General features: G+C 47.3%; 1 protein-coding gene across 2 annotated transcripts in view; it reads right to left on the bottom strand.

Moving 5' to 3' along the window:
- Positions 1–8,622: 8,622 nt before the first annotated feature.
- The window catches only part of COL5A1 (collagen type V alpha 1 chain), a 168,265-nt gene continuing 157,479 nt past the window's right edge, over positions 8,623–19,408 (bottom strand). The window contains exons 64-66 of one of the 2 annotated variants that reach the window (XM_062591272.1): positions 18,269–18,337; positions 14,442–14,675; positions 8,623–11,362 (exon numbers count right to left, since the gene is read on the bottom strand). In XM_062591272.1, the coding sequence (XP_062447256.1) occupies positions 11,216–11,362; positions 14,442–14,675; positions 18,269–18,337 (450 nt within the window). In that variant the 3' untranslated portion in view covers positions 8,623–11,215. Of the gene's footprint in view, positions 11,363–14,441; positions 14,676–18,144; positions 18,214–18,268; positions 18,338–19,408 lie in introns of both variants that reach the window. The other variant, XM_062591273.1, reaches the window with a different exon arrangement.

Genomic DNA, 19,408 nt, shown 5'->3' with positions numbered 1-19,408 from the left:
TGTCTCGTAGATCGGCGCAACCTGGTTTTCTCCCCTTTCCCTTTAAGTCAAATGGTATTGATCTTCAACAGTGAGTAAAAACATCAAGGGGGAAAACACATTCTTCCTCATTCCTTTCTCCGTAAGCAGGAGAAAAGGAAAACCTTGCACTGTGGTACATGCAACCGCAAGAGGGATGGTATAGCCCAAAACTTCAGCTTGGACACACGTAACTAACAGCAGAATAGCAGAAATCAAACCCACAGCTCAGATTCAGGTAGCCCTGAACTCCAGTGCCAACGGGCTCAGTTTGCAGCCCCATAAAAGCAAACTGCTCTCTTCTAGGTTGTAAAGGCAGTATTTAGCACAAATATTTTTGGCCCAGAGCATCATTGACCTTATTAAGAATACTTGGTTATAAATAGCTGGCTTTCATCCAAGGATCTCAAATTCTTTTAGAAATTTAGAATTTAACTAGACTACACAACACTCAGCAATGGAGATCGCTATGTTTTGCCAGACTTGAAATGAGAAAATCAGCGGAAAAATATAGGGAGTATAGAGAAGTGTGTCATTCACCCCCCTCAGACATACTAAAAAATACATGAACAGTGCAAGGAAGAAAGGAAAGTCAATGCTAGCATGGGATGTAGTGGTACCCCCTCCTCCCAGGGGCAGATCTCACGACTGCTTGTTACTCTGTTCCCTCACCTGACCATGTTCCAGGATCTATATTTGAGCATCACTTTTCTTCTCCAGGCAGACTAGTGTCCATCAGTAGCAATTTAACATCAAGTGGGCAAGCTGCAAAGGACGGAGGCATCTGAAGGTATTCTCCCTAATAAAAAATGATGGATGTATTTTCCAGTGGCTGGAGTTGTTCGAGCTAAAAGATGCCATAAATTATACACAGATGTTTCTGTGTAGCATCTTAAAGGGCAGCCACAGGGAGCATCCGCAGGAGCATCTCCTGGCTGATACAACCCTGCCGCCCCCTCCCCTTACAGTGGGCTTCCTGGAGAAATACAGAGACAAACGGGCCCTGCCGCGTGAAATGAATGCGACAGCAGAAACACTGATAGGAAACAGGTTAACTTGGAGTATAAAATCCGTAAGAACCAGAGATGAAAGAGGCTATTTGGTACTGAACTGCTTTTCCAAAGACATATCTCAGCACCCATCTATTTTCTCGAGAGAGCTACATAAACCAACATTCACATTCGCCGATGATGATGAACTGATTAGCACCTGCCTTGTGCAGCAAAGGCACTTTCTGGGCCACAGTAAAACCAGTCATTCTACTTCACTGGGCAGTTACGCCTTTTCAGGAGAAGTAACTAAATGCAGACCAGAAAATGGCAGAAAAAAATGTATTTATATACAATAAATATTTAATTCTGCTTAGTGTTTCCTCCTGAAGAAACTTACAGCAAGGATTAATTTTACACATTTTGCCTGCTCAGCTAACGCCCTTCAGCAAGGTTAATCTTTGCCCAATGCAAGTTTGAAAATTAAATCCACAGTGGTGTATAAACTTCCTGTGTAGTTTGATTTAATTTCTTTCATTCACCACCAAAATGATATATGCGCTTTGAATTCACAAACGCTTCCTCTCAGAGCAGATAATTCATGAATAGGCGCTCCCCTCCTTCCTTCTCCCTGTTGTGTATCTTAATTAATGCTTCAAGTCTGGCAGCTTTTTGATTTCCATTTCAACAGGGTCTCTGATCAGTCTGCTTGAAAGGAAAAACCTCAAAAAACGGACATTTTTTTCTGGTTGCTGCCCCTACTTTTTTCTGAAACCCAGGCAGGGCCTGAATTTCTTGTTGCATCTTGGCCTCAAAAAGCCCAGCTGTCCCTCCTCAGGGGTAAAACACTGGGATGCATGGCTGAAAAGTCTCAGCTCCACCTCCAAGGTGTCTTTGGCAACCACGCGCACCTCACAATCATTTTGCTTTCCTGTGGTCTATGAAGAAGAACGGCACTTCCACCCTCCTTTTGCAGGTCTGAGATCATGGCTTGGACCGGCTAAAGGACGTGCCCAAGGTCACACTGGCAGTCAGCACCTGCCTCAGAGGGCTTGGGGAAAGGTCTCCTGGGGATGCAACCTGTCCACTGGCTCTACCCCTCCCTGTGCTGGAGAAACAGAGAAGAACAGGAAAATTGCAGAGCTACGGAGCAGCTGAGCAGTCTGGAAAATTTCTGCAATGAGGAACATCTCATTGTCAAATTAACATATTAATAATTAGGCAGAATGAGAACGTTAAGTCCCAACACAGGGACGTGCCGTGACGACGGCACATTTGCTCTCTGCATTCAGCTGCGTCGAGCAGCGATGCCAGGGGCGCCTCTGAGCGTGGCTGCCGGCGTTCTACAAGATGTAATTTTAGCGCTTCAGAGCTCTCTTAGTTATGCATCTCTTAAAAAACAAGCGTGCTGGCTTCTCTCTGAATAAGAAAAGCCACTTCTTCAGGGTTTTCATGTTTTTGATTTCTTTGGGGTATTTGTTTTCGCTCTGGGCTATTTAAGAAAAAACATCAGAAACAAGCATGAGTTGCTAAGTTTTGCTTGCACTGAAGGTAGAAACACACAGAGCCTGTCTGAACTATTGAGCCAGCACTTCTGGAGAAAACCACTTTGCTGCCATGATGCCCAAGGATGGTAAAATCTGCAGCTAAAAGTTACAAGGAATAAATGAAATGGCGACGGGTACCATAAATAAAATTACAACAAATTAATACTTCCCTTCCTGCTTCACATATGAAAAGCAAAACAAGTTTTCAGTGTTGCAACTTGGAGAAAATGAGTGAGAGCCCAGAATCCAGCAGGTCAGTCACATGTACTGAGAAGTTGCTGCCATCGAAGGTCTCCTCGATGGCCAAGGAGTCTCGGGGCAGCCCTCCTACAGCGGCACCAGAATCCCCCCAGGTGGAAGCCCCGAGTGAGGCCAGGGTGGGCCAAGGAAAAATTACCTGAAGGCTTTAGCAATCCAAAGGATTGCTGCATGGTGACTTTGTCAAGTCCACCAAGGACAACCCTGTTGGACCAGGGCTCAGTGCCTGTGACCTTGCAGCAGCAATACCAGTTAGCTGCTAACTGTGGAATAATGTTCTACTGCTCAGAAAAGAGTGATGGAAATCTGCCTAGATGGAAGCAGCACAGCTCCAGTTCATATCCTGATACCTGGTGCTAAGCAGTGAATTCCGGGCAGTTATTCAAGCTTTGCATTTTTCTGCTGTCACTCAAGTAATGAAGCCTCACTTTTGTAGACTGTAATGTCAAAGGTTCCTCCTGGCTGAGCTCAAAACTTGGATTAAATTAGGTACCTTGGAAAGCTCTAAGATGCTGTGATCTCATGTGCCATTGCATCACACAAGGAATGTGGCACTGGTTAAACAGCCGTGGGCAGATGTGGAGAGCATCAGCCCTGTTTGGATTTGAAAGTGATTTTGCCAAGCCTAGTAGGCAATTCATTCTTGCCTGAAGGAAAGATGAAAAGAAAATGGAAAGAAGGAATAAAAGAAGAAGAAGAAGAAGAAGAAAAAAAGGTCTCCTTGCAGTGACACAATGATTTATGGATAAGCATATGATAATATATTGCTTCCCACCTGCTGCCTTTGAGCTACGCAGTCTGGCAGAGCAGAGGGGAAAAATGGAGCAAAACGGGACAATGAAGCAGGAGACCTCAGCAGGCAGCAGGTTGGTGTCAGCTCTGTCTTACCCTGCTCCTGAAGCACCCAAATGTAGCCTGAGGCCACAGGAAATGGGTGATGGTGGCCATGCAAAACGCAGCTTTTCCCTAGAAAGCCCAGCCCTGACAAGAGCTTGGGGTGGGGAGGGGCAGTGACCCAGTGAAGGTGCCAGTAACTCCTAGTGCTGCAACAAGCTACAAAGGTGCTGAGTGTTTCCATCAAAGCTGCGGATAAAGGTCAAGGACATCATCTCTGATCTAACAGATATGTTTTCCGAAGCAGATTCCTCCTGGACCTTCCGAGCAGGAAAAGTATCTCTTCAATAGGTTGCAAGAACATCTGAATTAGCTTCATATGAGCCTTGTACTCCATAATCTTCAGCACTAGCACGGAAAACATCTCCATGTACATGCAAGTATCTGCAGTCCTGTCCTCATGCCTTTCAGCACCTTGCAGAAAAAGGATGTAGTACTGCAAATTAAGAGCAGTACTCTAAAAGTAATCAATACCTATTTGCTTATTCCAAGAGGGAATCAGTATTTGCTTATTCCAACAGTTACAAAAAGGAGGTCTGAAGGACTTTTGAGGCACCCCAAACCTCTGACTAAGTCTGTTCTGGTCAGATCAGCCATACTAAAATAAATAAATAAATAAATAAAAATCTGGACGTTGCATGTCTGGTGGAATCACTCACTGGTGGGAAGAGCAGAGTAGTGAATTGCAGTGGCTTGGTTCTTGCACAAGGTGTTAGAAGAAAGGGGTAAGTTTGTCTTACACTGTTATTTTTTGCTAGAGACTCTGCAGCTTAATTTACAGGTGGTTGTGAACTGCCAGGAGGCATCTCCAGCTCATTTGCTCTTTCTCGTGGCAAGTCATGGAGATTTTTTTTTCTTTTTCCAGGGGCTTTGAATCATATCATTTCAATTCATTTGACTGAGATATTATTAAAAAAAAAATCTGAAACAAAAAACAAAGACACCCTGGATCAAACTAGCCCTAGCTGATGAGAAAAGATGTTGGATGGAAAGCAGCTGAATATTGAAAATAACTCTCTTGCCTTTTACACGTGAAAGCCGTGCTCTACCCAGTGCTTTACATATTCTATTCATGCTAAAACACACTCCTCTCTCCTTCTAGTTATAGCCTCCCACTTTGCCTTGCTGTTTTCCTCTTTCTAGCAGAGCTTTAGCAGCACTAAGGAAGCCCAAGGCTTAGTATATATATATATATATATATATAAAAGACCCTATTCATGGTTTTTCTTCTGTTTTTTTTTTTTTTTTTTTTTTTTTTTTTTTTTTTTTTTTTTTTAATGCCCCAATTCACCTAGACCATTGGCAATAAATCCCCAAGATCTGGGCTCTAAAACGGGTTGTTTTAGCAGCTGCTCCCGCTCAGCTCACTGACACCCACCAAGAGGCTCCACGGCGTCAGACAGGGGCAGGGAGCTGACACACAAGCAAAAAATAATCAGCTAAAGAAGGAACGATTCCCGTTTTACGGACAGGTCGCAGAGCAAATTAACGTTTTCCCCTGGAAAGCAGCCTGGAAGCAAGCCCGTACGTCCTCGCCCCGGCCGCAGCCTCCCCGCGGCTCTCGCCCGCGGCTCGGCGGTGAAACCAGCCGCCCCAGCGCTGCCAGCTGCGGCCCCGCGCGGGTGCCTCGCTCCCGCCCCGCTGGTAAAAGCCCTTCTCGCTCACTTCTGGCCCGATTCCCAGCAGTTTGCCCGAATAAGAGCTTGGTCAAGCCTGAGCCGCAGCTTTGCCCTGCTCGGGCAGCCAGGCCGCGGCGGAGGAAAGCCTGGGGTTCAGGCGGCAGAGCCGTGGCAAGCTCAGCCCCAGCTAGGGATATGCTGTTAGCCCTACCCAGCCCTTGGGGCATGAAGGGGCACCCTCAAGCCCTGGCTACACTCGGGTTTAAACCCCCTGCCCGTACCAGAAAGCAGCTGCGAGCTAACTACCAAATCCATAAAGGTGGGGAACAGCAGCAAGAGGAGCTCCGTGAACCCACCCGGCTGAGAAGGGGCCACGGCACCTCCGGCAACTTATACTGCAATTTTAAGGATTTAGTGGCAGGATAACATTCACCTTCTTCCCAAAGATGAGAAAGAAAGCAAGAAGATGAAATCAACAGCATGCATGAGAGGAGAGGAGTGGATTTTTTTAAAGGTCTCCAAGAAATACAAGTTTTTACTTTCCTCTCAAACAAATTACCCTACAAATCCAGCTGTATGGGGACCAGTCTGCCTCAGACTAGCCCAAAAGTATATTTCTTGTCCCCAGCAGATAGAGAAGATAAATAGATGGTCTCCAGTACCTTACTGTAGCTGGCACACCAGGACCATGGCTCTGTGGGGTGACAGTCTTGAGGTTTGGGCTGGAAACCCCCCACAGGTGATTCCCATGTCTGCTCCTGACTGGTTTTGCTCTGCCCCCTCGTTACTCTGTTCAGCTGTGCAGGGCTGGAATTTTGATGGATCTGGCCTACCTTTTTCCCCACTAGTTTCCATCTTTGGCCTATACACCACCTTTATTTATTTGAGCATGTTTCAACAAGTCGTTGCTCCCTTTCTGCCTCCCTGCTCCAGGACACATTTGGATTATGCACACGCTGGCCCTGCAGCAGCAGCCGAGGCATCGTGCCCCCTCAGCAGCATTTGCTCTTCCCCATGGGATGTCACCTCTGCTGATGTGCAGCTCAGCTGCCACCCAGCATCTTGGGAGCAGATGGAGGAGCAACCCAGGGAAGGCTCAAGCAAAGAAGAAAGGTGAAGTGGGATCTCAAAGCCATTTTTCTTTTTTAAAGCCACAGGCCTTGAAGTCAGGCTTTAGGGAGCAACGGTGCAGCCCTTCACCTTTCCATTTGACTTGGACGTTTTTCAGTCTTTTCTATGAGCCCCAAGCCCCTCCTAGGATCTTGGAAGGCAAATGCAGCAAACTCAGAGGGCTTCTCAAGACTTAATTCTTTGGCCAATGTCCAGAGAAGCTGTGGGAGCTTCTTCCTTGGAGAAACTCAAAGCTGCTCCAGGTTGATCCTTGCCCCCAAGCTCTGCTCTGGGCTGGCTGGGACTGGGCATCTGGCACAGTGTCCCATCCAAGTGGTTGCCCTCTCCTGCTGTCCTGTAGTGGCACTGACACTGATGAAACAGAAGGGCAAGGAAAACCTTGGACTGTGTCACAAATCTGAAACGACTTGGGTGCCTGCATTGGGTTTTGATGATACTTTCTGTTTTCTGTTGTGGATCTTCCAATAATGATCCTCCATATTTCACCTGGTAGACAAAAATCACTATGTTGTCAGTCCAACACCAAACCGTGGACTGTGTGTTATATGAAGAGGTGAAAAATACACCATGCCTTTCATGTTCAGCAGCTCCAGGTATGTTTGAAACCTTGCGCAGGATCTCAGCTAGCAAAACACTTTTTCCTAATGGCATCGAAGCCCCTTTCTGCTCATCTCAGTAGTGATACCCTGAGGCATTTGTGAGAAGTGTTTACTGCAAATGGTAACGCTCTACTGGAAGTCACAACGCGCAAGCATGGAAGAGGTAAGCCTCACCTTGAAGCATCTTCAGGATCAACAGCAAATCTTTCTGCCTAGGTCTAAATAATTCAATCTATTTTTTCCCCTAATTTCTTCTCTTACTTGTGGTTCCTCTGCATTTCTGTGGCCTGTTTGAAGGAGGCTTTGGCTGCAACATCCCCAAATTTCTAAAACTACTCCCATAAGCTAATTATATGCATTGAATAAAAGACATCAGGTACTTACCTGAAGATTTCCCTTAGTTTGAGCTCTGCCACCACTGGCAGTCAAGAAGGAAAAGTGGTGGCTGATGAGAAGCTAGCTTGCCTTGGTGGCTGCAAAGCTGGGCAGCAGCTGCGTGCACTGAGATGGGATGCGAGCACACATGTGCATGTTGATAGAGCATGTACCTGCTGCATTGCAAATCAGGACACAGTTTTAATGTGCTTGCATCTTTCTTTTTTGAACCTGCAAACCAACAGCACCGACCAAATGATCTTTTTAAGAAGCCCGTGAGATCCACAGCAATGCAAACGCAGCAGCGATAGCTGGTGTTCGGCACGCAGATGCGTGCTGTTCGTCACAGCAATTTCCAGAGGAGCCGTCACCTTCTCCCACAGCCTGGGGGTGAAACATGAGGGGGGTGGGGAAAAGAGGGCGAGTAAGGCATCAGCCACTTCACTTTCCCATGCACAGCAGCATCCAGGGACCGCGATCTGAATATGGGGAGTGAGGAGCTCACAGAGGAGCAGGAGAAGCTGTTTTGCTCCTTTTCCCGAGTCCATGGCTGTGCGAGAACATCAGCTCAAGCAGGGCTGCGGTGGCAGGAAGACGCTCCTGGTGCTGCGATGGATGAGGATGGAGAGCAGGTGGCCACACCATCTCCTCGCCCAAGTCCTACCAGCAGCAACACCCATCTCCCATTCCTGTGCTGTTGAGTCCATCTGTGCTTCTCATTGAGGAAAGAAAGATCCCAGGCCTGGAACTCGGAGTTCTCTCTGATGTCCTATTATTGTACAGTATACGTTACTTTTGAGTGCTTTCGCCACTCCTCTGATGAACTCTTCGTGCTCCGTTGAGCAGAAGGGTCGTGGGGAAATCACGCTGCAATCAACTTCAAGAAGACATTCACATCATGTTGGTTTAGGTGGAAACAGTAAACTTGATTTATTGAAAAAAATCTATTACATTTATTCCTTTATTACACAGGTTTAAAATATTTAAAAATAGCTCTTATGGGCATTACACTTAAATTTTATGACATGTTTATTGGACTTTGAAGAAATGTACAATATGTCATTTGACAGTATATTTTAAAAAGGGCCTTACTGTACTAAATTTTTTTTCCATAGGTTTATTTTTCTTATCAACATTTGTTCAAGTCATATATATTAAGGGAGGAGGGAAATAAAATTACACAAAAAGAACGTCTGCAAATACAAGTAGTAATTTTATTGCAATATACCGTAGCTAAGTGGTCTGGGGAAATTGGAACAGTTTTGAACTTCAGTACAATTACAACACTGTGGAAGTCAACAGAGGATTTTTTTTTTCTTAAAGCAAAGAAATAAAAGGAAAAAAGAAAAAAAGCTCCCTTGATGAAAATTCACGGTAACAGAATCACATGACCCAGACGGACTCGCACGTGTGCACGTACATACATCGCGATATGGCTTTGCTGCGGCAGAGGAACGTGCAACCTTTCCTGCCCTTCCCACTATTCCTGCACGAGGCTCTTACCAAGGTGAACCAGAAGCTGAATCCTGATATATATATTACACATTTGTTTTCACTGCTTTGCTGCTGGACTCTGCAGTTTTTAGGGTAGCACCTTTATTTTTTTTCCCTAAGCAGGGGAGGGGGGGGGACCCCCCAGCACACAACGCGACAAGGGAGACAGACGTACGCGGCTCTCGGAGAGAGAAAAGCACCGCGCGGCCTCGCCGCTTCTGCCGCGCTCCTCGCCTACCGCTGCTCTCCGCTTGGGGAGGAGCGGGGGAAAAGACATCGGATATCGGCTTTTATTCACAGTAAACGCGATGTCGTTCCCGTTACGGTGACAGACACCCCGTCCTCGGGCTCAAGCTCGCTGTAATACTCCAGGCCAAATAAAAACCCTGCAATATCTTAATTTTCCAGCCAAGAGATCTAAACAAGGAAATGGCCGGGGAGGGGAGAGAAAAAAAAAAAAAAAAGAAAAGAAAAAGAAAGGGGGGGGGGGGGGGGACTGGCGTCAGCAGGCTGCAATCCAAAAACTGCACGTGAAAAGGCAGCCGTCGTGGGAAGACGCACAGAATTACAGGCTCCGGGCAGCCCGGCCGCGGGAGCCGCGCGCCCGGGCAGGTTCATCCTCACGTCAGTACACGGAACAAGTACATAAATTAGCACCACAAACATTCAGCGACTGAGTACAATCTGGTACGGTTACCACCATATAAAACGCATGAATATCCTTTCAAAAAAAAAAAAAAAAGAAAAGAAAAAAGCACATTTAATACTTCCTATGCAGGCTGTATAAGCTACCATAATACAATCAAGGAAAGCAGCTCTTCTACATAACAAATATGAAGGTGGCATGCATTTATAACCAAAACCGGAGCAGAGGCATGCAGTCCGCGTGGGAAGCGGCTAAAGCGCAGGACATTGGGAGACTGGTCAACGGCAGGGTATTGCCAGTGTTGTATTAAAGGTATTCAAATAGATAGCACCACAAAGAGAAATGTAAAAACAAAGAGCACCTTTTTTTTTTTCCTCCTTTTTTCTTTTTTACACTTACATTAAGAGAGGACAAATGGATTTCCCCTGCCAGCCCAATCTGCCACCAGGAATGGATATATTATTTTTTTTATTTTAGAACTTCTTAAGAATAAGAAGGCAAGAAAAATTAATTTAAACCACGTACGCTGAAGGCAAGCAAGGGTGTGTAAAGGCAGAGACACAAACTGGATCCTGGTTTTGAACGAGGGTTGGGTAGAAATCTCATTAAAAAAGTGATTTTTTTTTAAAAAAAATTATTATTATTGCTTTGGAGCGAATCACTCCAAAGACGCCTGTGGCTCCGGGGCTGGTGCACCACCCCGTCGGGCCCTTCCGCTGGAGGCTTTGGGTGGTGGCGGGGCGAGCACACGCGCTGGGGATGCGGGTGAGAATTGTCGTTTTTAATACGCACAGGGTCACATGCATGTTTTGAAGCCAGAAACACTTAAACATTTAAAATAATATACAATACAAATATTTACTTACAAACATACAAAAATATAAGCACCTTTAACGCACGGGAAGGAGATGCCCAGTGTGACTTTTTGCTATCAAATTCATCGGGTTAATTTTTGTAAAAGATGCAATTAGGCAATTAAATGGAGGCAATGAAAACTCTGGAAATGGCCATTACTTCTGCTTGCTAGACCCAATCCAAATCTCACGGAAGTCAACAAAACGACTGTGACGAGCTTCAGCAGGGTTTGGATTAGAGCCAGGGCTGTCGTGACTTCAACGTCAAGTTGAACGCAGGAGTTTCAAGTTTTTTCTGTTTTCCTTAGAAACAGACAGACAGACAGACAAAAATAACCTATAAACAAGCGCTTGGTGTCGTTTCACGGAAGAAAAAAGTCTTTGCTCTGTTTCCATTTCCGGATACCCAAGGGGAGGCGGCGGAGTCCGTTCGGCGGCTGCGAGCGGGAAGCGGTGGGAGGCAGGGTGCCGCGGCCGGGGGCGCCGGGAGCGGGGCGCGGGGCCGGGCCGCTCTGCCGCGCGTGCTGCGCTCAGGTCATGCGATTCTGCGTCCGGCGCGGGAACGCTTCTCTTGGTCGGCGGTTCGGTACGTGCGGGTGCAGTGGCGCGGGAGAACTCGGGCAAAACGAGGAACAAAACGAAACGAAAAAAAATAACTCATCACTGTCCAGTTTCAGAACGTGCATGTGACAAGGATTTTCTTCTTTTTTTTTTTTAATTATTTTTTAATTCATTGAATGGCGCAATGAGGTTACGAGGTTGCTCATTTGGAGACTAGTTTCAGGTGGCTCTTAGCCCAAGAAGCAAGCTGGTCCCACCTCGAATCCAAATTTCTGTGACGCTTCTCCAAAGTCATTGAACATGATGTCGACTATAGGTACTTGCTCTACTTTGGGTGTGTTGATTTCCAGGATAGTCTTCTGATAGCCTTTCCTTGCCTGATGGGGAGAAGAGGAACTCTGATGACGCCTTTGACACAGCAACAGCAAGTTACTGCTAACTGCTGCTCAACGAGGAATATGGAAGTGATCTCGCCTGGGCACCTTTTGAGCTGATCCACAGGGACCCAGCACCCAAACACAAAACATTCACCCTGCAGATTTAGCAGATATGCTCCCAAGGGTGCACCTGCACCATACCTATGGCACAAAGGCAAGCGGGCTGGATGGATTACTTGGGTTTTATGCACCCCACAAAGACACACGTGGCAAGGTTGGAGTCCCTGTGCTCTCGTACCAGTCATAGCTAGGAAAAATTGAGGACAGCATAAAGATGGGAAGGCTCAGCTAGGAGGAGAGCATGCTATGGGTGAACTTATGTTGAAGGAAGGTGTAAAATAGGGAACCTGATTTGGAGAAATAGAGACAAGTCAAATAAAATGTGGTCCAGAGAGATGAAGTGCCAAGCAATTCACCAGCAACTACAGTCACGATTAATGACTGCTGTGCAGTACGGTTGGTACCCACCCCTATAACTGCAGAGGGACCTCTTGGGACCTCTGAGCAAAACTGGGGAGAAGTTACGGCCTGAGCATGAGTTTTGGAGCAGAAAAAGCGGTTGCTATGCAGATCTAAAGACACAAAGTGTCTTTTCAGCACATCTCAGAGCTGGAACAGGAGACCAGTAAAATTGTGGCTGTGGTAGAGTTGTTTTGCCTCCCCGAGGACACGCATGGGTTGTTGAGCAAATGTGAATGATTTAATTTGAATATATTAGTTTGACTATTATCTGAGCGCTACTGAAAAAGGCCACATTTAAAGTTTGATGGAATTCACAAGGTAATGGTGTCTTTTTATTGTGCCTGGTAGCCATACAGTTACTCCTGAAATATAAATAATTATTAGAGGAGCAGAAGTGCACCCGAGGGCATAGAAAACTGCACAAACAAGTGAATTTATGGAGCAGCTTTTGGCTCTACCTTTCCCTCTGATTTGTGCGTCTCAGAAGAATAGGCTATATCACAGCTACAGAGAAAGGGCTGTAAGATCAGGAAAAACACATCCAAATAATGGCCCAAACATTAGTCCTGAAATTCCTCCAGCGAACACTGCGACAGCCTCAATCATGGCAGGAGCGCAGGTCAGACCAGGACCTCTGCAGCACCACCGCATCGCTCAGCCAGGCTCAATTTATCAAATGCTAGGGCCCAAAATCTTAAATACCCTGCGGTTCAGGAAGGAGGACCTGCCAAAGGAGCAGGAGCACTGCTTCCACCTTCTGTGAGCGCTGGGCTTGCAGGGATGGGGCTGCAGGCAGAGAGGTCTCACTCACGCCAGGTCCATCCCCAAAGGACCGAGGCTCCCGGCCCCTTCACCCTTTGCGTTTTTTTGTGTCCTTTTTCCAGCCTGCCTGGATATCTCTTGCCCTTCTCTATGGGGAAAGGACGGAGGCATGCTCAGTTTGGAAGGGATGCTGAGCGCAGCCCCAGCGCCAAAGCAGCACACCGGGGCCCTGAGCTCATTCAGGCTCCTGCCGCGCTCCCGCACCACTGGCAGTTCCCATCACAGTCCCCTGCTGCTTATTTTCTTGCTATCTTTTATTTGTGACATATTGAGACTGGTTAACAACAGGCTGCGTTACAGCTTCACGTAAGAAGCAACCCTGGCAAATCAACCTAAAGGAGCTGCAGTCCTGTTTCCATGCAAATATCCCTCGTTAGAGAGAACAAGGGAAGAGCAATGTAGGGCACCTCAGCAGAATCACTTAAACTGAAAGTGTTTTCATCAGACACTTCAGTCTTAAAATTTGTGACATGATCTTGCAGCATCCCTGAGACTTAACCAGGAAAAGGGAGGGGGAGGCTTTTTTTGCCTTTTTTTTTCCTGAGGACACATTGCATTATCAGGAGATATGAAGTCCTTGAGGATAAACTTCCCCATGTGGTTTCTGAGTGTTTACAGTAGGGAAATGAATGCTCTTTCCTTCTTGGCAATACCATTAAAAGAATAAGTGATTCTAATTTGATTTTCCTCATTGCTCCTACAGTAAAAAACATGCATCTGCCAGAGCAGAAGTGCTTTAATCTCAGATTATATGGAGTTTTTTTTTCTCCCTGTCAAGCATCTCTATTTTTCAATCCCGTGGGCTTCAATCATTGCAGCTGCAGAGGGTGAGAATTATGCACATTTTGTAGCACCAGGAAGCTGGGTCTCAAAACGCAACTGGCACTTGCTTTGCCAAATGTTCAGCTGCCGAGGGCAGATTTTTTCAGCACTCAGTCCCAATTCAAGCACCAGACAGAGGGAAACAGAAGCTGAGGTTGGACATTGAAAGCTCTGGCCGCTGTTTAGCAGCCAAAGCAAAAGCAAGCAGCAGCCTGGCCTACATGTGCACGGGGAGATGTGGGCTGGAACTTAAAATCTGGTTCTGAACCCAGGGAAAAAAAGTAACGGGGAACAGAGGTACAGAGCTAAAAGCTGCACGTGAACTCCGATGCAGGGCAGGCCGCGGTGGCAGCTGCTCATCTGCACACGGGGTCCGGCTTTGCTCTGGTTTGCTCCTCACCTGCGCGCTGCAACCTGGCAAAGCCAGCACGATCCCACCAGGTGCCTTCCCGGGGGCTGGCGCAGCATCACGCCGCAGAAAATCACAACCAGCCAAACGCCAAACCCTTAAAGCTTTGCCTCCGGCGTTTCCTGAAAGCGCTTACAAAATTACGGTCTAAGCCTGCAAACCTCCCCTAAGGCCAGGCTTCACTGCTCTCCTCTTCCCACGAGGGCGAATGGAGCAAGAGAAAGGATAAGGCAGAACATTCAGAAGCAGCCACTAACTTGAGACAGGGCCCTTCCTTCACAAGGAGCCAGCAAAAACCCAGGCAAAGTCATGTGTATCCCTGGCACAGCGCAAACCTAGCTCTAAACCTCTCCCGGTGGGGGCAACCCTGAAGGCCACCAAATCAGTGGGTGCAGAAACTTTGGCAGCAGGGCTCCCGGCACCGCAGCCCTCTGGCTTGGCCCCCCTGGCCGTGCCTGGCCCAGGGCAGCTCCTCGTGGTGGCCCGCGGCTCCGGGACACTCACCGCGCAGCCGTCGATGGCGGCTCGGATGTAGGGGTTGTTGTCGTAGGACATCTCCTCATCGTTGGAGCCCAGGAAGCGGATGGCCTTGTCGTAGCTGTCCGTGGTGGCGTCGTGCCAGGCTACGGACTGGAAGCAGTTGTAGGTGATGTTCTGGTGGGCCGACGCGCTCAGGAGCCTCAGGAAAGTCATCTGCACTACGCCGATGGGGTTCCCGTCCGAGTCCACGTAGGAGAGCTACAGGAAGGGGGAACACTAGGCAGTGAGGAGAAGTGCAGCCCATCTGGGGAGCTCAGGGGCCCATGGAAGCTCACCCATCCTCATCACCCTGGGCTGGTGCTGCCACTGCACCATGTTGCACAAGGCTACCTCAACCATTGTGCTGCCAGGGCAGGGCTATCGAGGGGCACTTCCTCTCCTTCGCTGGTTATAGTCTGTCTGCGAGTTAAAAAACAAGGCTAAAGCAGGGCAGGTAGAGAAAGGGAAGGGGGGATTTCAACCCTGGTGAAAGGGGAGGGGGTTGCAAAAGGGGGCAGTGCTGAGCTGGAGGTGCATGTCTTGGCTTTAATAAAGCAGATACTGAGCATACTTCTCCAGCTTCTGAACAGGGGAGAATTCACGTTAACAGTTCAGAGCTTTGTTTCTCTGCCTTGTTTGACATGACTGTCCGGCCTCTGCGGGTATCTTGTTCTGCGCACGCTGCGGTATTTTCCCATTCAGCTCTCCTGGGCACCAAGGCACTGCCTTTTAAGCAAACCTTGCAGCTAATCTGCAGAAATCCTGTTCCTGCTGATAAGGGCTCTGCTGCCATGGCTGGGAAAGCTGCGCTCAGCAAAAGGGAAGGGACGTTTGCTATCCTTGGAGCGTGTTAGGGGAAGTCCAGCCACACAGCCACCCTCAAGCGGGGATTTGTGCTGTTCTGCACATCAGACTCCCTCCTCTCCTGAGGAGGAGAGTGGTTTCTACAAATGTATTTCTGCAAAACACAATTTACTGAAATCTCCGGCAGCAACTTAGGAGTCAGGCCTCGTGACAAGGCTGAGAAAGATGGGACTTTACTTCCTACACCACCAAGGAAGTAAACGCGCAACGGGCCAGCTAGATTGCATGTGTAAACTAACTGTACGAGGTGGCATCTCCAGCCATGGCCAAGCTACGAGAGCTGCTGTTCACAACTGTGCTCTCTAGACAGTCGATTTCATTTGAAATGACCAGGAGAAAAATTCAGGCACACAAACAGCGTAGTGTTCTTCGAGGTACCAGAAAAACACGAAGTTGCACTGCGAGCTGCAAACACTAGAAGAGATTCATAACCAGACAATACAATCACAAGTAAAAAAGGTAGTAAAAATAAATAAATATACCAACCAGTTGTCAGGATACCATTGCACTGTCCTCCTGAGAGCTAAATATGACTGAACACGAGAAAGCCACACATGCCAGATGTAGAGAGAGACCAGAGAACCACCAGGACGTAGAAGGAGGGAACACAAAACGCCGCTACTTAGCACACGCTCAGTGACACACGGCCCTGCTGGTCAGCAGGACCCAATTCTCCAGGTATCATTTCAAAGCAGTGTTTGCTTTGGGAGGCTGACTGTTTTTTAAGGGCAGTAGTTGCTCTTTCTTCTGCAGATAGCATGAGGAACTTTCCCTTTGAAACCCCAGCCACTGGGAACCAGTTGTGTGCACAAGGTGTGCTGGTGGGAAAACAGTTTTACAAAAATCAGTCTTTTCCTTTTTTCTGTGTGATAGTATTTGCTTTTGACAGATGCCTTTTGGCAATGAATGAGAATAGGGCTGGATGGGTGGAAGGCCTTGTTAGGGATAACAGCAATTACGTGTGTACATGTGTAACACACAGAGGGAAAGCACGCTGATCCCAAAGAGCGCCGGGTCTGGGCTGTGGGGAGAGGCATCCGGGAGCTTCCCCACGGAGCAACAACAGCGAGATCGGATCCAACCGAAAACTCAACAAACTCGCTTATCCAGGCACATTTATCTCCAATTCATCAACCCCATAGCTCCAAACCAATGACTGCAGCAAAATGAAAGGCACTTTTATGGCTTATGTACTTAAAAAAAAAATAATAACTTAAAAAGGTCTTCTATGTGCTGGTGGCTTTTTTCTTTTTCAAACAGTAAATGCAGGACAGGTAAAAAGCAAGAAAATGGCAACACAGAGAGATGGAACAAAGGGCTCCAGGTAGGACTGAAATTCATATTTAAAAAATGAGCCCTAAAAACTAGGTTGGCAATTCAGCCTGTAAGGTAGCTGACAAACAGACTGAAAAAAGCAGAGAAGACGGAGATGAGGAGGTACTCATAATATTAATTGATGAAGTGCTCCGTAATTAAGCTATGAGCAATTGCCCTCCAAGTTGCTAAGAGGCTGAAGCCTTGGCATTATGGCCTTATTCAATGATGCAGAAACAGCTACAGAAGCCATTGCCTTCTTGTGGGCAGAATCAGAGCATGTGTTTAGCGGCAAAGAAATGCGGCTTAGGAAAAAAACATGGTGTTTTTTAAGGTGGAAGTTTCTGTGTAAGGCAAGAAACCTCTATGCCAGCGGTGGGATAAAGGATCACTACCCGGCCCAGCTCTCAGGGGGGAAACATCAGAACACCTCCATCTTCCATAGGACTCTAGGTTTTGCCCTCTGCATATTCCCTCCTCCTAAATCCTCCTGATTCGACTGAGCTCATTAGCTGCACCCTGCCAATTCTACAGGAACTGATACGCAAGCAGGACATTTCTGTTGCTTAAGGAGACCCAACTCTCATCAGTCATTAGCTCCTCTGAGATCCCTGACCAAAACTTGGCCTCTGCAGGACAGCAATCTATCCACAGCATGACTGTCCTGTTATAGGACCAAATACTAGGGATTTCTTCTTTTTTTTTTTTTCTTTTTAGTGTCTCAGTGTTTTGCTTTCTTGCTGACATCATGCCTTGTTTGACCCCAAGAAAGGTTTTGACCCCCCAAAATCCCTAATTGTGACTAAGTCAAGTTCAAGGCCATCTGGCTTGGAAAATATGTTTGGTTTGAAATCTTCCTTTAAATCAGTGACTTCACCTCTCCCAAGCTAAGGGTGTGGTGGGAGGGGTGTGCGGTTCTGCTGCTAGGACAACCTAACCCATACTGGAGAGGGAAATATTCACCACCTCAGCAGCGACTCTGGGATGGGCTGACCAAGGCGAACAACGAATACGGGCTGCGAATCCGCAGCGCCCTGCTCCAGCCAAAGTGTCACGTAAGAAGTCTCCCTGCTCCTCCCCGGATAAGGATACGCTGCCTGGGGAGCAGCAGCATGGAGACATCCTGTTTGCTCTTGTGGGCCCTGGTACCTGGACTCGCTTAGGAAGCGACAGCCCTGTTGCAGGAGCACAGGGCTACACCTGGCCCAGCTCACCCTGCTGCAAGAGCCTTGCTGGGGCAAAGGCTCCAGATCTGCAATTACACATGAGCATGTGTCAGGCGTTAAATGCAGACAAAAGTTCATCTGCTGCTCCTTTAAAGTCAGGCAGAGTGCTAGGCTGAGAAAGTGTCTGCACGGGTTTTTGTTTGGTTTTCAGGGTTCCACCTTAAACATTTTAACTGCGCCTTGTGATGGTTATTAGTCCAGCATGCAGAGTGCGACAGGTCTGGCCATACCAAAGCAGGTGACGTGCTCTGATTCAGACTAGAGGGCCAAGGTTAGCCACTTACCAAAGACCCCCGCTTGTATTGACTATACCATGTGGAAGGCTGTTCTTTGGGCCAACGAGCCATTTTACTCTGTAAAATATGACATGGGTTAAAGAAAAACAGAAAGCAGCGAGATGCATCTTACCAGTTTACCGCGCTTGAATTCACTGAACCAGGAGCCTGGGTTTTCCTTTGGCCAAGAAGTAATTCTAGCCTAGTTTGTGGACGGCAAGTTGGAAAGGAAAGAGAGAAAAAGAAAGAAAAAAATAGAATTAAAAAAAAAAGTTACATTCAGTTCTGCAAGCAGAGTCTGCATGTCTTATTGAAGTTTGTCCAAATTTCTAAAGAAACATGCTTTCTTAACTTTTATACACCAGCAATAAAACCACTCTGCTGAGCCCTCAGGTCTCAGCAGCCTCTAGATGAGAGCATGCATGGTGTGGCACTGCTTCAGGGCGTTCCACTGCTGCACAGCAATGTGGATGGCTTTGGCACCACCCTCCTTTGCTAAGAGCTAATGATCTATAATCCTAGATACGTTGGATGTAAAACTGTCAGCACAGTCTCTTGGCAGGAAAGAAAGAAAAAAGAAATAAGGAGATAGTAGTAGTAAATGATCCACGATTTTCATGGGAGGGCTGGCTTGGAAAAGCAATGCTGATAACAGAGAAGGCTGCTGTCACTCTAAGTCAAATCCAGATGTTGCAGGGCTGGGAAAGGTGAAGAGATTGAGATTAAGAGAAAGCCTCCGTCTGCCTTCTGCATTTGAGCAGCAGTAAGGTAGGACTAAACAGCGCAGGGACTGCAGCCTCCTCTGCAGGCGATGGACCTGCATACTTGATGGAGCTCGAGCTACCTGGAGCGATGCCGGGAGTGACCTTGACAAGAAACGAGCTGTCAGCGCATCCTTCATGGCAGACCTGTCTAAGCAGCTGAATCATTTTTTTCCAGTCAAAACACCAGGAAGGAGTGTGTTTACAGTCCTCTCCCTTGCTCTTCCCACAAGCTCTCTCACTTCTGTTGTAAATCTCTCCAAAAACAACGGCCGAATATAATATAGGTGTCTGGGGACTGTCCTTTCCTTCCCATGATGTGAACCATAAAGTGAGTCAGTGTGCTTCTGCAGTGCTAAGGATGGACTAAAACAGGATATGTCTTAAACTCTACTGTGGCTTATAATAAAGCCACTCAGCCAATACTTCATGCTAGTGTGGTAGCTGTTCTCACTCCTCTATGTGGAAAAGAGTGGGCTGAACTTTTTTCTCATTTATGACAGCATTGCAAG

Source organism: Rhea pennata, chromosome 18 (genome assembly GCF_028389875.1).
Source record: "Rhea pennata isolate bPtePen1 chromosome 18, bPtePen1.pri, whole genome shotgun sequence".
Lineage (NCBI taxonomy): Eukaryota > Metazoa > Chordata > Aves > Rheiformes > Rheidae > Rhea > Rhea pennata.
This window is presented reverse-complemented; position numbering and strand designations above follow the sequence as displayed.